The sequence below is a fragment of the Giraffa tippelskirchi genome, chromosome 4, assembly GCF_054371585.1.
Source record: "Giraffa tippelskirchi isolate mGirTip1 chromosome 4, T2T-mGirTip1v1.2.pri, whole genome shotgun sequence".
Taxonomy (NCBI): domain Eukaryota; kingdom Metazoa; phylum Chordata; class Mammalia; order Artiodactyla; family Giraffidae; genus Giraffa; species Giraffa tippelskirchi.
The window spans coordinates 184,226,950-184,243,958 of record NC_137278.1 but is presented as its reverse complement, the minus strand read 5'-3'; the positions used below and the strand labels follow the sequence as shown (position 1 = coordinate 184,243,958).

General features: G+C 38.9%; 1 protein-coding gene across 9 annotated transcripts in view; it reads left to right on the top strand.

Moving 5' to 3' along the window:
* PDE3A (phosphodiesterase 3A) overlaps positions 1–17,009 on the top strand; it is a 627,104-nt gene that overhangs the window by 553,154 nt on the left and 56,941 nt on the right. For 8 of the 9 annotated variants that reach the window (XM_081592252.1, XM_081592259.1, XM_081592250.1 and 5 more), the window contains 3 exons: positions 2,822–2,907; positions 14,012–14,166; positions 16,096–16,233. In XM_081592252.1, the coding sequence (XP_081448378.1) occupies positions 2,822–2,907; positions 14,012–14,166; positions 16,096–16,233 (379 nt within the window). The remainder of the gene's footprint in view (positions 1–2,821; positions 2,908–14,011; positions 14,167–16,095; positions 16,234–17,009) is intronic. The other variant, XM_081592253.1, reaches the window with a different exon arrangement.

Genomic DNA, 17,009 nt, shown 5'->3' with positions numbered 1-17,009 from the left:
GAATACCTCCTCTACCAATTAACATATTATTGTTCTTCAGTAACAGCTTCATCTCGAATAACTGCTTTAAAGCATTACAATCTTTTTAAGTAGAAAAGAGTTGAGTGTTTTAAAATTAAGTATAATTATGAGAGTGCCTTGAATAAAATGTTATCTTCCCCCCTAAGATGAATGATGATAACTTTGAATAAATTAGTTACATGTTGGTCTTCTTATATCAAATACTGGGTCACAGACCCAGAATTGACCAGTGAATTCAAATTTAAGCCTCACACGTTTCATTTTCCGACCCTTTGTTCATAAATTGTGTTAAATAATTATTTTTATAATCTTTATTTTTGCTTCTTTTCTCTTTACAAATACTTTCAAAGGGAAAATAATTTGTGTTTGGTTAGGACCGGAGTGAAAAGCTATTCCACCATCCAAAACTTACTCTGCTGCTCTCTGCGTAACACCATTTTCAATAAAACCATTCCCTTGGGATGTTAATCCCATCTTTTTCTGTGGTAAAACAGGCCTATCGTATTTTCCTTCTAGCTATTTACAACACGCATCACTTTATTGGAAGCTCTGAGAAGTCCTGCAAAAAGAAAACGCCTGGAGTTTTGTTTCCTCGGCATCTCCTGACTTTATTTGACCACAGAACCCATTTCTTTAGGTTAACACCCAATAATTGCCCGTGGAGCTAGTGTCTAGGGGAACACCCTGAAGAAACACTTTTTTGTGGTGTGCATCCTGGGCCTAGATGAAACCCAAGGGAGTCACCAGACTCAATGACATCTGCTTGCAGCGTTTCTAGGGAGACACTCCCACTGTGAGCTTCACACTTGTGAGAAATAAGTTGCCTATAGAAAGAACCCAGGGGTTCAGAAAAGATGTATTATACCACTCCCGTAGCTTTTCTCACCGCAGTCTATTTCTTTCTTTCTTTTTTTTTTTTTTTTTTTTGTATTCTTAGCAGAAAGAATGTAATGGGATTTTTATAAAAGAGGTTTTGGAGAAAAACAAGGGAATTTCACTGCCTACTTGTTCAGTAATGTTTATAAATCCAGTAGTGTGTGTTTTATTTGCTGGGGCTTTATAAATCTATAATTCAAACCATGTTTTATTATTGCCTTCAAGGCAGCCACCCATGTAGGCACAGAGAGCTCCAGAAACACACGACTAATTATTGTGGTTTTCCCTGCTGAACTTGAAGGGCTTGGCGTTGAATCCGAGTCTCTTGGCTGCTGTAATGTCTATGCAACAAGCTGTTTTTCTGGCAGGAGAGGTAGTCTATTTGAACTCCTAATTTAAACGTTCCTTTCAAGTATTATCTTGCAAAGAAAAATCTTCAAACCAGTAAACTACTTTTACCAAGTTTCATCCCAGAACATAAGCCCATCATTTACATTTATGGGCTTTTTCCTTCGGTTCTGTCATTTTTTTTTGAGTCCCTAAATCAGACTGATGGGATTTCATAATTAGAAATATTTTGTATGTGATGCTTTCCACTGACATTCAAGGCTTGAAAAATAAATTTGCCTTGGATGAAAACACTCTAACTGGGAAATGCTTATCTCTACTACACATATAAACACAATTCAAGGGGAAAAAGTGATGAGATATTTAATATATTAAATTATAAACTACGATTCTTCTCTTTTCCATTTAGAGTGAGTAATTTGTGGCTAAATAACAAACAAAAGTTCTCTGAGACCCTTTGTATGAATAATATTAGGCAGAACGAAGAACCCAGAAACAAAATACAGAATTAAAACCTAATCAAGTCTCTAAACAAGATAAGTGAGAGAAGAAACTTGCCAGACCATTTGTGGGATTACTTTGTAATTTATTAAACAGTCAAAACTGTTGAGAAAGCTAAAGTAGCCTGCCTTTTCCAACTTCCTCTTTTAAAGAACCCTGCCCACCTCTCAAGGACCAACATTTTTCTCCATGTTGATATTCGACTCTTTGCAACCCCATGGATTGTAGCCCTCCAGGCTCCTCTGTCCATGGGATTCTCCAGGCAAGAATACTGGTGTGGGTAGACATTTCCTTCTCCAGGGCATCTTCTCGACCCAGAGATTGAACCCACATCTCCTGCATTGGCAAACGGATTCTTTACCACTGAGCCCCCAGGGAAGCCCTTTTTCTCCGTTACCCACAGTATGACTCCCTTGATCTGTTTTTCTCAACTTGCGTCCTGTGTAGTCAGGTTTACATCCACTGTTTGTCAAAATGTACGTATCCTTTATTCATTTCCATAGGGCCTTAACAGGTGAACCGATCCATCAGAAAACAAATAATTAAATTTTATGGCAAAAGATAAAATAATCTACTGGTTTTTTTATTTTCATGTTTGCAATCATTTTTTAAAGGGCTTTTTGGACATAACCCACAGAAATAAATCTAATCATGAAGCTTTATAGCAGACACACAGTGATTCCACTGGGAAAGATATTTTTGACCAAATACACATGGGCACTTCCAAAATCACTGCTGTATGTATGTAGCTGACTATCCCAGGATTCTCTAAATAATGTGAGAGAAAGTTACCAATGGTTTCATTTCACCTCAAATATGATCTTGACTGTGGAAGAGCATGAGAGTTGAACAGTGTCTGATCCTTTGTATTGATTATGCCCTCCTCACCACTGCCCAAAACATTATCCTACATATCAACATCCATGTATAAGACAAAATGATTTTTTTCCATCAAAGGAATAAGTAGAGTGCCAGAATATTTGATTGTTATTTATCTTAATGTATATATGCATGGTGTGTGCCTACAATTTTCTGAAAAAAAGGACCTACTTACAGCTGTTCCATTATTTCTCAGCTGTGGCAGACCCTATTCCCAGGGGACTTCTCCCGATGGGCCCCTGGAAAGAAGCGGGGCAGGCATTCGGACATCAAGCAGAACAGGTAATTCTTCTTTGGATTCTGTTCCTCAAAATGGAAATTGCTCTACTAGATTTTTCTTTTTCTGATCAGAAAAAGGTAATATATGTTTCTGATCTTTTTAGATTGCAAGTCTAAAAAGACAGTGTAGTTCTATTACCTAATCATGGGTTACGTTTTGATGCAAATCTATCCAAAATATTTATTGTGTCTATACACGAATATAATTTTAAATGAGACACTATTTTCTATAATGTATAGAACGCTATAGAGATGCTATTTTATCTTGGACATTGGAGGGTTATCTATTTTAGGGTATGCTCTGGGGATCTCCATCGCAGAGCCTGAGAATTGACCCTGCTTAGATGACTGTGAGCCTGGGAAGTAAAAACCATAGTTTTTCTTGAGGCAGTATTATAGAGGCTCAGAAAAATAGGGATTGCAGCCTGATTTATATCCTGATGCTGCTTCTGACTCGTCTGTAATCTCTGCGTCTTAGTGCCTTCATCAGTAGAAAAGAGAAATTAGGGTCCTACTGGAACAGGATTATAGATAGTTAAATTACTAAAGTACATAAAGCATTTTTTTTTTTTTAATAAATTTATTTATTTTACTTGGGGGCTAATTACTTTACAATATTGTAATAGTTTTTGCCATACATTGACAAGAATCAGCCATGGGTTTACATGTGTTCCCCTTCCCGAACCCCCCACCCACCTCCCTCCCCCTCCCATCCCTCTGGATCATCCCACTGCCCCGGCCCCGAGCCCTTGTCACATGCATCGAACATGGAATGGTGCTCTGTTTCACATATGACAATACACATGTCTCAATGCCATTCTCCCAGAACGACCCACCCTCACCTTCTCCCTCAGAGTCCATAAAATTGTTCCATGCATCTGTGTCTCTCATTCTGTCCCGCATATAGGGTTATCGTTACCATCTTTCAGATTCCATATATATGCATTAGTATACTGTATTGTTGTTTTTCTTTCTGGCTTACTTCACTCTGTATAATGGGCTCCAGTTTCATCCATCTCAGTAGAACCGGTTCAAATGTATTTTTTTTAATGGCTGAGTAATATTCCATTGTGTATATGTACCACAGCTTCCTTATCCATTCATCTGCTGATGGACATCTAGGTTGCTTCCATGTCCTGGCTATTGTAAACAGTGCTGCGATGAACATTGGGGTACACGCGTCTCTTTCAATTCTGGTTTCCTCGGTGTATATGCCCAGCAGTGGGATTGCTGGGTCATATGGCAGTTCTATTCCCAGTTTTTTAAGGAATCTCCACACTGTTCTCCATAGTGGCTGTACTAGTTTGCATTCCCACCAACAGTGTAAGAGGGTTCCCTTTTCTCCACACCCTCTCCAGCATTTATTGCTTGTAGACTTTTGGATAGCAGCCATTCTGACTGGTGTGAAATGATACCTCATTGTGGTTTTGATTTGCATTTCTCTAATAATGAGTGATGTTGAGCATCTTTTCATGTGTTTGTTAGCCATCTGTATGTCTTCTTTGGAGAAATGTCTGTTTAGTTCTTTGGCCCATTTTTTGATTGGGTCATTTATTTTTCGGGAATTCAGCTGCAGAAGTTGCTTGTATATTTTTGAGATTAATTGTTTGTCTGTTGCTTCATTTGCTATTATTTTCTCCCATTCTGAAGGCTGTCTTTTCACCTTGTTTATAGTTTCCTTTGTTGTGCAAAAGCTTTTAATTTTAATTAGGTCCCATTTGTTTATTTTTGCTTTTATTTCCAATATTCTGGGAGGTGGGTCATGGAGGATCCTGCTGTGATTTATGTCGGAGAGTGTTTTGCCTATGTTTTCCTCTAGGAGTTTTATTGTTTCTGGTCTTACGTTTAGATCTTTAATCCATTTTGAGTTTATTTTTGTGTACGGTGTTAGGAAGTGTTCTAGTTTCATTCTTTTACAAGTGGTTGACCAGTTTTCCCAGCACCACTTGTTAAAGAGGTTGTCTTTTCTCCATTGTATATTCTTGCCTCCTTTGTCGAAGATAAGGTGTCCATAAGTGCGTGGGTTTATCTCTGGGCTTTCTATTTTGTTCCATTGATCTATATTTCTATCTTTGTGCCAGTACCATACTGTCTTGATGACTGTGGCTTTGTAGTAGAGTCTGAAGTCAGGCAGGTTGATTCCTCCAGTTCCATTCTTCTTCCTCAAGATTGCTTTGGCTATTCGAGGATTCTTATATTTCCATACAAATTGTGAGATGATTTGTTCTAGTTCTGTGAAAAATACCATTGGTAGCTTGATAGGGATTGCATTGAATCTGTAGATTGCTTTGGGTAGAATACTCATTTTCACTATATTAATTCTTCCAATCCATGAACACGGTATATTTCTCCATCTGTTTGTGTCCTCTTTGATTTCTTTCATCAGTGTTTTATAGTTTTCTATATATAAGTCTTTTGTTTCTTTAGGTAGATATATTCCTAAGTATTTTATTCTTTTTGATGCAATGGTGAATGGTATTGTTTCCTTAATTTCTCTTTCTGTTTTCTCATTATTGGAGTATAGGAATGCAAGGGATTTCTGTGTGTTAATTTTATATCCTGCAACTTTACTATATTCATTGATCAACTCTAGTAATTTTCTAGTAGAGTCTTTAGGGTTTTCTATGTAGAGGATCATGTCATCTGCAAACAGTGAGAGTTTTACTTCTTCTTTTCCTATCTGTATTCCTTTTATTTCTTTTTCAGCTCTGATTGCTGTGGCCAAAACTTCCAAAACTATGTTGAATAGTAGTGGTGAAAGTGGGCATCCTTGCCTTGTTCCTGACTTTAGGGGAAATGCTTTCAATTTTTCACCATTGAGGATAATGTTTGCTGTGGGTTTGTCATATATAGCTTTTATTATGTTGAGATATGTTCCTTCTATTCCTGCTTTCTGGAGGGTTTTAATCATAAATGGATGCTGAATTTTGTCAAAGGCTTTTTCTGCATCTATTGAGATAACCATATGGTTTTTTTCTTTCAATTTGTTAATGTGGTGTATTACATTGATTGATTTGCGGATGTTAAAAAAACCTTGCATTCCTGGGATAAAGCCCACTTGGTCATGATGTATGATCTTTTTAATATGATGTTGGATTCTGTTTGCTAGAATTTTATTAAGGATTTTTGCATCTATGTTCATCAGTGATATTGGCCTGTAGTTTTCCTTTTTTGTGACATCTTTGTCTAGTTTTGGAATTAGGGTGATGGTGGCCTCATAGAATGAGTTTGGAAGTTTACCATCTTCTGCAATTTTCTGGAAGAGTTTGAGCAGGATAGGTGTTAGCTCTTCTCTAAATTTTTGGTAGAATTCCGCTGTGAAGCCGTCTGGTCCTGGGCTTTTGTTTGCTGGAAGTTTTCTGATTACACTTTCGATTTCCGTGCTTGTGATGGGTCTGTTAAGATCTTCTATTTCTTCCTGGTTCAGTTTTGGAAAGTTATACTTTTCTAAGAATTTGTCCATTTCTTCCAAGTTGTCCATTTTATTGGCATATAGCTGTTGGTAGTAGTCTCTTATGATCCTTTGTATTTCTGTGGAATCTGTTGTGATCTCTCCATTTTCATTTCTAATTTTGTTGATCTGATTCTTCTCCCTTTGTTTCTTGATGAGTCTGGCTAATGGCTTATCAATTTTGTTTATCTTCTCGAAAAACCAGCTTTTAGTTTTGTTGATTTTTGCTATGGTCTCTTTTGTTTCTTTTGCATTTATTTCTGCCCTAATTTTTAAGATTTCTTTCCTTCTACTGACCCTGGGGTTTTTCATTTCTTCCTTCTCTAGTTGCTTTAGGTGTAGAGTTAGTTGATTTATTTGATTTTTTTCTTGTTTCTTGAGGTACGCCTGTATTGCTATGAACCTTCCCCTTAGTATTGCTTTTACAGTGTCCCATAGGTTTTGGGTTGTTGTGTTTTCATTTTCATTCGTTTCTATGCATAATTTTATTTCTTTTTTGATTTCTTCTGTGATTTGTTGGTTATTCAGAAGCGTGTTGTTTAGCCTCCATATGTTGGAACTTTTAATAGTTTTTTTCCTGTAATTGAGGTCTAATCTTACTGCATTGTGGTCAGAGAAGATGGCTGGGATGATTTCAATTTTTTTGAATTTACCAAGGCTAGATTTATGGCCCAGGATGTGATCTATCCTGGAGAAAGTTCCATGTGCACTTGAGAAAAAGGTAAAATTGATTGTTTTGGGGTGGAAACTCCTGTAAATATCAATTAAATCTAATTTGTCTATTGTATCATTTAAAGTTTGTGTTTCCTTGTTAATTTTCTGTTTAGTTGATCTATCCATATGCGTGAGTGGAGTATTAAAGTCTCCCACTATTATTGTGTTATTGTTAATTTCCCCTTTCATACTTGTTAGTATTTGCCTTATATATTGTGGTGCTCCTATGTTGGGTGCATATATATTTATGATTGTTACGTCTTCTTCTTGAATTGATCCTTTGATCTTTATGTAGTGTCCTTCTTTGTCCCTTTTCACATCCTTTATTTTAAAGTCTATTTTATCTGAAATGAGTATTGCGACTCCTGCTTTCTTTTGATCTCCGTTTGCATGGAATATGTTTTTCCATCCTTTCACTTTCAGCCTGTGTGTGTCCCTAGTTTTGAGGTGGGTCTCTTGTAGACAGCATATATAGGGGTCTTGTTTTTGTATCCATTCAGCAACCCTTTGCCTTTTGGTTGGGGCATTCAACCCATTTACATTTAAGGTAATTATTGATAAGTATGATCCCGTTGCCATTTACTTTGTTGTTTTGAGTTCGTGTTGAAACATCCTTTCTGTGTTTTCTGTTTAGAGAAGATCCTTTAGCATTTGCTGGAGAGCTGGTTTGGTGGTGCTGAATTCCCTCAGCTCTTGCTTGTCTGTAAAGCTTTTGAATTCTCCTTCATATCTGAATGAGATCCTTGCTGGGTACAGTAATCTGGGTTGTAGATTATTCTCTTTCATTACTTTAAGTATGTCCTGCCATTCCCTTCTAGCCTGAAGGGTTTCTATTGAAAGATCAGCTGTTATCCTTATGGGGATCCCCTTGTGTGTTATTTGTTGTTTTTCCCTTGCTGCTTTTAATATTTGTTCTTTGTGTTTGATCTTTGTTAATTTGATTAATATGTGTCTTGGGGTGTTTCGCCTTGGGTTTATCCTGTTTGGAACTCTCTGGGTTTCTTGGACTTCTGTGACTATTTCTTTCCTCAATTTAGGGAAATTCTCAACTATTATCTCCTCGAGTATTTTTTCATGGCCTGTCCTTTTATCTTCTTCTTCTGGGACTCCTATGATTCGAATGTTGGGGCGTTTCATATTGTCCCAGAGGTCCCGGAGGTTTTCCTCATTTCTTTTGATTCTTTTTTCTTTTTTCCTCTCTGCTTCGTTTATTTCCATCATTCTATCTTCTACCTCACTTATCCTATCTTCTGCCTCCGTTATTCTACTGTTGGTTCCCTCCAGAGTGTCTTTTATCTCCTTTATTTCATTATTCATTCTATATTGATTCCTTTTTATTTCTTCTAAGTCCTTGATAAACATTTCTTGCATCTTCTCAATCTTTGTCTCCAGGCTATTTATCTGTAACTCCATTTTGCTTTCAAGATTTTGGATCATTTTTATTATCCTTATTCTAAATTCTTTTTCGGATAGATTCCCTATCTCCTCCTCTTTTGTTTGGCTTTGTGGGCATTTCTCATTTTCCTTTACTTGCTGAGTATTTCTCTGCCTTTTCATCTTGTTTAGATTGCTGTGTTAGGCGTGGCCCTTCTGTATTCTGGTAGTATGAAGTTCCTCTTTGTTGTGGAGGTTCCTCACTGCGGTTGGGGTTGGACAGGTGGCTTGTCAAGGTTTCCTGGTTGGGGGAGCTTGTGTCGGTGTTCTGGTGGGTGGAGCTGGATTTCTGCTCTCTTGAGTGTAATGGAGTGACCAGTATTAATTTTTGAGATGTCTATGGATTTGGTGTGCCTCTGGGCAGCCTGTATATTGATGCTCAGGTCTATGTTCCTGCGTTGCTGGAGAATTTGCGTGGTATGTCTTGCTCTGGAACTTATTATCTCTTGGGTGGAGCTTGGTTTCAGTGAATTTATGGAGGCTATTGGATGGTCTCTTATTAATTAATGTTTCCCCTGGCTTTCAGTCTTATTCTTGCAGTAGCCTCAAGACTTCTCCTTCCATACAGCCTCAATAATAAAACTTTTAGGTTAATGGTGAAAAGATTCTCCACAGTGAGGGATACCCAGAAAGGTTCACTGAGTTACATGGAGAGATGAGGTGGGGGGGGGGTGGGTTGTAGTGACCAGGAGGGGAAGAGGGGAATTCAAATGTGGAGAGAGCAATCTAGCCAGTAAGCACTTCCCTCTGTGCTTTCCACAGTTTGGAACCCTCAGAGTGATTCACAGAGATACATAGAGAGGGGGGAGGAAGGTAACAGAGGTGAGCATGAGTAGAAAGGGAGGAATTAAGAGGGGAGAGAGAGATCTGGGCAGTATGCTGTTCCTGAAGTGTTCTCCGGTACCCAGAACACCCTCAGAGATTCACAGAATTGGGTTGAGAAGAGAAGGAGGAGGGTGGGAGATAGAGGTTCCCTGGGGGAGAAGAAAGAGCATCAATAGGGGGAGAGAGTGATCAGGCCAGTGATCACACTCCTGAGTAAAAATGGGTCCTAAAGATTGGGTTCTTAAATGTACAAAGTTGATATCAAATATGTAAAACACAGATTAAAAATCTAGAGTAGAGGTTAGACTCTTATAAAACTTACAATCTAAAAAAAAAAAAAAAAAAAAAAAAAAAAAGAAAAAAGGGAACAGTGTAAAAAGAAAAAAAAACAGTAAAACAGTAAAAAAAGAAACAGTAAAAAAATGTAGAACAGGAAAAAAACATTAAAAAAAAAAAAACACAAAAGGTATAAGATATATGTATGTAGTTTGCTTCAAAAATAGGGTTTTTTTTTTTTTTTTTGCAAGTTAATAGTGGGTTATGAAAATGAAAGTTAAAGGTGTAATAGAGGGCTTGAAGAAAAAGGAAAGAAGAGAAAAAAAATTTTTTTTTTTAATTAAAAAAAAAAAAATTAAAAAAATTAAAAAAAATAATAATAGTAAAAAATATATATATCCCGGACTTTCTCTGGAGCTGTTGTGAGCAGTGTGGGATCTGCTCAGTTTTAGATAGATCCTTATTCCTGCTTATACTTTTCAAGATCTGTAGGTCCTTTTTAATGCAGTCGGTATTAGCTACAGGGATCTTAATCTGTTGGCCTGTCCCTTCCAAAGCACTTCCCTCTGTTTATTTGGCTTCTGTTTGGAGATCTCTTCAGTATCTAATTTCCGCCCTGCAACAAAGCGGTGGAGGTGATCTCTTTAGGTTCGCTTGTTCAATCGTGCTGTGGGGAGGAAGGAACACTGCAATTCTGGCGTGTGTGTGGTAAGCTCGCAGTGTCTCGGCCGCACTGGGTTCGCCCCCGCTCACGGCGTGTGTGCTTTCCCCGTCTACCCTGCTCAGGCTTCAGGTTACTCGGCCGGGGAGCGGGCCCTGAGCTGCGTGCACTTCCCAGGACTAAGCCGCTCAGGTTCAGGCTCCCGGTTACTCCACAAAGGCGCAGACTCGATTTTGCCCGCGGCTTATGCCGTTCCCGGTCGGAGCTGCCCAGGCGGCCAGGAGTTTGGCGAGGGCGCTGTCCCCTGTTGGGGCGGTGCGGCTTATCACCTCCCTGGTCCCCGCCTCGGTTTACGGGCGCGCCCGGCTCCGGTGTGCTTTGTGTCGGTTCTGGGGAGCTGGTCTCTGGCTGCGACCCTCCCGGCTGCTGTCGACCCTCCGGGATCTCAGGCAGTCTTTGCTTAAAAAACTGGGAGCCTGTTTGCAGTTTGGTAGGGGGTGCCCTCTCTGGAGCCGAGTTTGCCCCTTTCCGGCTCTGGCGGGCCCCGCCTGCCCGCTGTGTCCGGCGGGGGATGGCGCGGTCCGCAGCCGGCTAGCTCTCCTCTGGTATCGCTCAGTCCTTTGTTCTGTGAGCGGGCCGGCAGTGCCTTAGAGTTGGGCTTTTCGCGGGATAGTTCTCTCTCTCGCTGTCCCACAGTTTAGGTTACTATCTCACGTTAGCTCCCTCAGATTGCCCTCGGGGCACTCGGGCCCGGTCCTTACCCTAGGCAATGCTGCCCGCTCCTCTCCGTTCAGCCCCCACTTGCTGGTGGCGGATGATGCGAGCGTCTGGGGTTCTTTGCTGGGAGTTGCTTTAGGCACGTAATCTGTCGATTTTATTTATTTTTTCCTCCCAGTTACGTTGCCCTCCGAGATAAAAAATCCTCCCCCACACCCGCCGGTGAGAGGGTTTCCTGGTGCTTGGAAATTCCTCCTCTTTTACGACTCCCTCCCCGGGACGGGTCTCCGTCCCTAACTCTTTTGTCTCTCTTTTTATCTTTTATAATTTCTCCTACCTCTTTTGAAGATAATGCGCAGTTTTTGTGAAAGCCTGACGTCCTCAGCCAGCCTTCAGAAGTAGTTTTGTGAAGTTTGGTCAGCGTTCAGATGTTCTTTCGATAAATTTGTGGAGGAGAGAGTGGTCTCCCCGTCCTATTCCTCCGCCATCTTCTGCTCTCCCCCCCATAAAGCATTTATTACAGTATCTCGGTCACTGTAAGGAGTAAGTGTTTGCTGCCAAAATTATCGTAATAATTATTATTTTTATTGGTATAACCTTAGGGACTAGGTTTTGTTATTGCTGCAAGTTCACAAGGTAGGAAACCAGGTGACGCTACTGGTAAAGAATCCGCCTGACAATACAGGAGACCCAAGAGACCAAGTTTCAATCCCTGGGTCAGGAAGATCCCCTGGGAGTACCAAATGGCAACCCACTCCAGTATCCTTGCCTGGAAAATTCCATGGACAGAGGAGCCTGGCAGGCTATAGTCCATGTGATTGCAGAGTCAAACACAACTGAGCGCATGTGCAGGCGACACACACACATATGAGCTTTAGACTTTATGATGATAGAGTGATCTAAGAATGGTTCTTACTTATCTGCTCCAGCATTTTTTAATACTCAATAAATATTGATTATTTGCCTACGAGAATGATGTTCTATGGCAGTGGACAAAGGTCCAGGGACATAGGCAAGGAGAAATTAAAAGGAGGGTTCTCCTGATCTTCCCTGACTCTACTGAGGCTGATAGAATAAGGAGTGTTTCTGTATCACCTTTGGTCTCCTGTAGAGCTATATGGCCTTTGAGTGTGCTTCTTCATTTTTCCGCAAACTCTGGGACTGAAACTTATCAATTACATTTTCTATAATTACTGTGTCTGATTCTAACATAGAAGCAGTTGCATGAGAAAGATAAAAGAAAGACAGGTCCTTGAAAATGTGCCACTGGATACTCCTGATCAGAACAGGCTACATAATAAAAGCCATTATTCACCAGCAATATGAGGATATGTGACAAACCTATTCAAGCAGCTTTGGAAAAAAAGAACAAAATTTCCTTCAAGACTTAAACCACCATAATGAAGAAAGTATGGTGCTGGCATAAAGATTATCAAATAGAATCGTATGGAATTGAGTAGAAAGTCCCATATTAGACTCACACCTATTCAGTTGTTGAACTTTCAACAAAGATCCACTTTTCCAAGCCAATGGGGCTGGAAAAAAATGAATCTCACCCCTTACTTCACACTATATGAAAGTTTATCCTGAGATGGCACACAGACCTAATGGTAAAAGCTAAAACAGTAAAACTTCTGAAAGAGAACGCAGGAAGATATCTTTGTGACTTAGGGAAAGGTGAAGATTTCATAGGCCATGGAAAGCAATAACCATTTTAAAAAAAGCTAGATTTCATCAGAAGTAGAATATAGGAATTCAGATTTCATGAGTTTGCTTCTGGTGGTAGGATATACCAGCTGTGGGCTCATGGGCAATTTAAGCCTTTCTGTGCCTCAGTTTCCTGTCTGCAAAGTGAGCATATTAGTAATGCAGTAATGTAGTAATACTTACCTCATAGGATTGTTGAGAGGATTCAGCATGTTTGTACAAATAAAGTGCTTTCTGTGATATCTGCCACGTAGCAAGCACCCCATAAATTTCAGTCAGGTGTTTTATTCAGCTACAAGAAGCTTCTTGAGGTCTTTACCCCAGAAGCATGTTCTTCAGACTCTTGACATTACCTGATGTATTTTCTGATTAACATAGTTTAGTGCTGACTGCAATGAAAGACAGTGGAGATGGGTAAGGAAGGAAGGAAGCACAGATCTCTAGGGACCAAGATTGGATACAAGGACCTGCCATGCTCTTTAGCACATGCTGTGGCTTCTATATTCTACAGGTTGCTTTGTTCTTGGGTATTACCTCAAATTCTCTTGCCCATGTGACATTTCTAGAGTTAGGGTTCTAGTCAACTACTTGGTAGTTTAGTGTGTTGGAGCATGCATAAAAGAAAAAGAAATACAAAGTCATAGGAGTTTATATGATACCTGTGAACTTATCTACAAAACAGAAGTAGACTCACAGACATAGAAGATAAACTTATGGTTACCAAAGAGGAAAGCCTGTGAGGGAGAGATAAAGTAGGATTTGGGGATTAGCATCCCTGGTGACTCAGATGGTAAAGAATCTGCCTGCAATGCAGGAGACCTGGGTTAGATTCCTGGATCAGGAAGATCCCCTGGAGAAGGAAACAGCAACTCACTCCAGTATTCTTGCCTGGAGAATTCCATGGACAAAGGAGCCTGGCAGGCTACAATCCGTGGGATGACAAAGAGGTATCAACTACTGACCTGAGCATTATTATGGAGGGATTATTGAATGTCATATAAATCACAGATCATAATCCCATCTATTTTATTGGGTTAAAAAGAATGTGTTTGCTCAGACTCTGGGAAATAGTAAGGACAGGGAAGCCTGGGGTGCTGCAGTGCATGAGGTCACAAATAGTTGGACATGACTTAGCAACTGAACAACAACAAAAATGTGTGCTTTTGCCCACCCAATGATCCTATGTTCTTGGTGTGTAAGCTCAGGGAAGTAGTATTTTCCTAACTATGTTATCTGTACTATGTGTTTTAGGACTAGTTGCTTAAATGGGACCCCATTTTTCATTACAAGTTTCATAATAAGCTATTGCCTTTTAATTGCAGATGACATCACTCAAGTTACCTCTGATTATGAAACCAATAACAACAGTGATAGCAGTGATATTTTACAGAATGAAGATGAGACCGAGGGCCCCAGAGAGGCTCTGAGAAAGACGTCAGCTTGCAGCACCTATGCTCCGGAGACCATGATGTTCCTGGTAGACCCCCATTACTTATCTCATTCATTTCCTTGAAAAATTGGTTTCTATGACAAGAATTAACTTAGAAATAGATCCCTGAATCATATCTTACTTGGGTTACATGTATCTTGTAGCCCTTCCTATATATACCTGTATTATTTTTCTCTATCGAAGTCTTATTGGTCTCGAGATTCTATTGTGGCCTCCCAGGTGGCGCTAGTAGTAAAGAACCTACCTCCCAATACAGGAGACATTAAGAGATGTGGGTTTGATCCTTGGGTAGGAAAGATGCCCTGGAGGAGGAAATGGCAATCCACTCCAGTATTCTTACCTAGAGAATCCTGTGGACAGAGGAGTCTGGCAGGTTACAGCCCATAGGGTCAGTTCTATTATTTAATGATTAAAAACTTAAGTATTCATTCCACAATTGATTACAGTATTTCTTAACCCAATCTAAAAATGTAAATATGCCTAGGAAAATTAATTGTTTCAATCAGGAAGATAATATTTTATAAATAGTAATCAATCAAAATGAAATCTATTCATTATCTTAGGACTTCTGTTGGCTTCTTCTAGCACCTCCTTGATTTAGAAAGTGAGCCAATGTTTATTTTCCTTGTTATATTAAACCAGGTTGACATTGACACTTGCTCCCCATTAAAATATTTTTTAGTGATGACTTATTCCGTGTATTTAAAGAGCTCCACTTAAAGAGGACAGAAGCATACATTTGAGTCTGGTTCATTTGGGGGAGGCAATAAATAGCAGAAAACAGTTGACTGTAATGTGATTTTCCATTGCTGCTTTTATCGTTTCTCTTTTACCTAATTTACCATTTATACTTTTTTATTTATTTTTTAATTGGAGGATAATTGCTTTACAATTTTGTGTTGGTTTCTGCCATGCAACAATGCAAATCATAGCTATACATATGCATGCTAAGTCGCTTCGGTTGCTTCAAATCTTTGTGACCCTATGAACAGTAGCTTGTCAGGCTCTATCTGTCCATGGGATTCTCCAGGTAAAAATACTGGAGTGGGTTACCATTTCCTTCTCCAGGGGATCTTCCCAACCCAGGGATTGAACCTGTATCTCTTACATCTCCTGCATTGGCAGGTACGTTCTTTACCACTAGCACTACCTGGATCTTCCCTAACTATATACATATATAACTATATATATATACACACACATATATATATCCCCTCCTACTATTTATAGTTTAAAATTGTGAGATAAAATAACTTATGTGTTTCTTTACCCTCATTATTTTTTTCTGGTAAATAAATGCTTAATAATGTCTTCCTTGGTACCTATTATATTATACATTTTTGTCTTTACATATATTTGGTGCTTGTTTTTTGGAAACCATGCATCACATGAATTGAATTAAAATACCTGAAAATTGTAGTAATTGTAACCCTATAGGATTAATGCTGATTTTGAAGCAATAATATAAATTGGACCAATTAGAGTAAGGGTGATTTACTCCCTCTCCCTACTCAGGGTTTTTTTGGTTTTTTTTTTAGAGTTCAATATAAGCCAGGAATCCTCATCTCAGAAGAATTTACATAAATATATAGAGATAAATTTGCATACAATTTCAGAGTGTTTTGAAGTCCTTGAATCTTTATTTAAGAATTCCACAGAAGACTAAAAAGCAGTTATGTTAATTTATGAAAGAAGCATCCAATTTTTCTATAGCATAGATGAACCAGCAAGAGGCAGGCACATAATGCAAAACTCATGGTCTGAATCATTAAGACCTTTTCTCATTACTTTGAGGTCGATACTTTGTTTGTTTTGACTATTTTTTTTTTTGAAGATCACTCATTTACCCAAAGTCATTTATTTCAGGTAAACTCCACTGTTGAACTTACCAAAGAAGGAACAAATCACTGTGTAGAAAAACTGCACGTTGTTAAAATATTTTTATCTTCATTATAGGACAAACCAATTCTTGCTCCTGAACCTCTTGTCATGGATAACTTGGACTCAATTATGGAGCAACTGAATACTTGGAATTTTCCAATTTTTGATTTGGTGGAAAAAATAGGAAGAAAATGTGGCCGTATTCTTAGTCAGGTAAGAAATGCATTCATACATATGACTTTAAATGGAGGGAAAACATTCCTTAGTTGTTTAAAGCTCTGTACATGCTTAACACCACTGGTGAGCATTAGGTGGAGAATACCCAGCATTCTGTAGAATCCTTGGTGGTGGGATAACAAAAGAAATTGGAACTTCAAGTGAGAAGAATATTGTATTCTGCAATTAAAATATTATATATATTCTAAGACAAAATGGAGGGACCAGGGATACAAAAGTGAAGAAATGATCTAAATTCATAGAATTCAACAAATGAAAGTTGAACCAAGCCCTCAAAAGAAGAAAGCTGCCAATTTATAAACACTAATTTATTGTCTAATTATTTCCAATGACTATTTTTTTTTTTTTTGACTTTTGAGTAGTACAGTGCATAGGCCTTATCTGGTGGCCCAGATGGTAAAGAATCCACCTGCAGTGTAGGTGACCTGGGTTCGATCCCTGGGTTAAGAAATCCCCTGAAGAAGGGAACAGCTACCCACTCTAGTATTCTTGCCTGGAGAATTCTGTGAACAGAGAAGGCTGGTGGGCTACAGTCTCTGAGGTCCCCAAGAGTCAGACGCAACTGAGCGACTAACACTTTTACTTTCTTTCACTTTAGTCCTTATCAAAAATAAAATACTAAAAGTATGTTTTCCCCAATCTGTGAGAAGCATATTATATATAGCTCTCTTTATTTAAATATGAAAAACATCTTTCAGTATCACAAGAAATATAGAATAAAACTATTGCTACATAAAAAGTCTTTTTTTTTC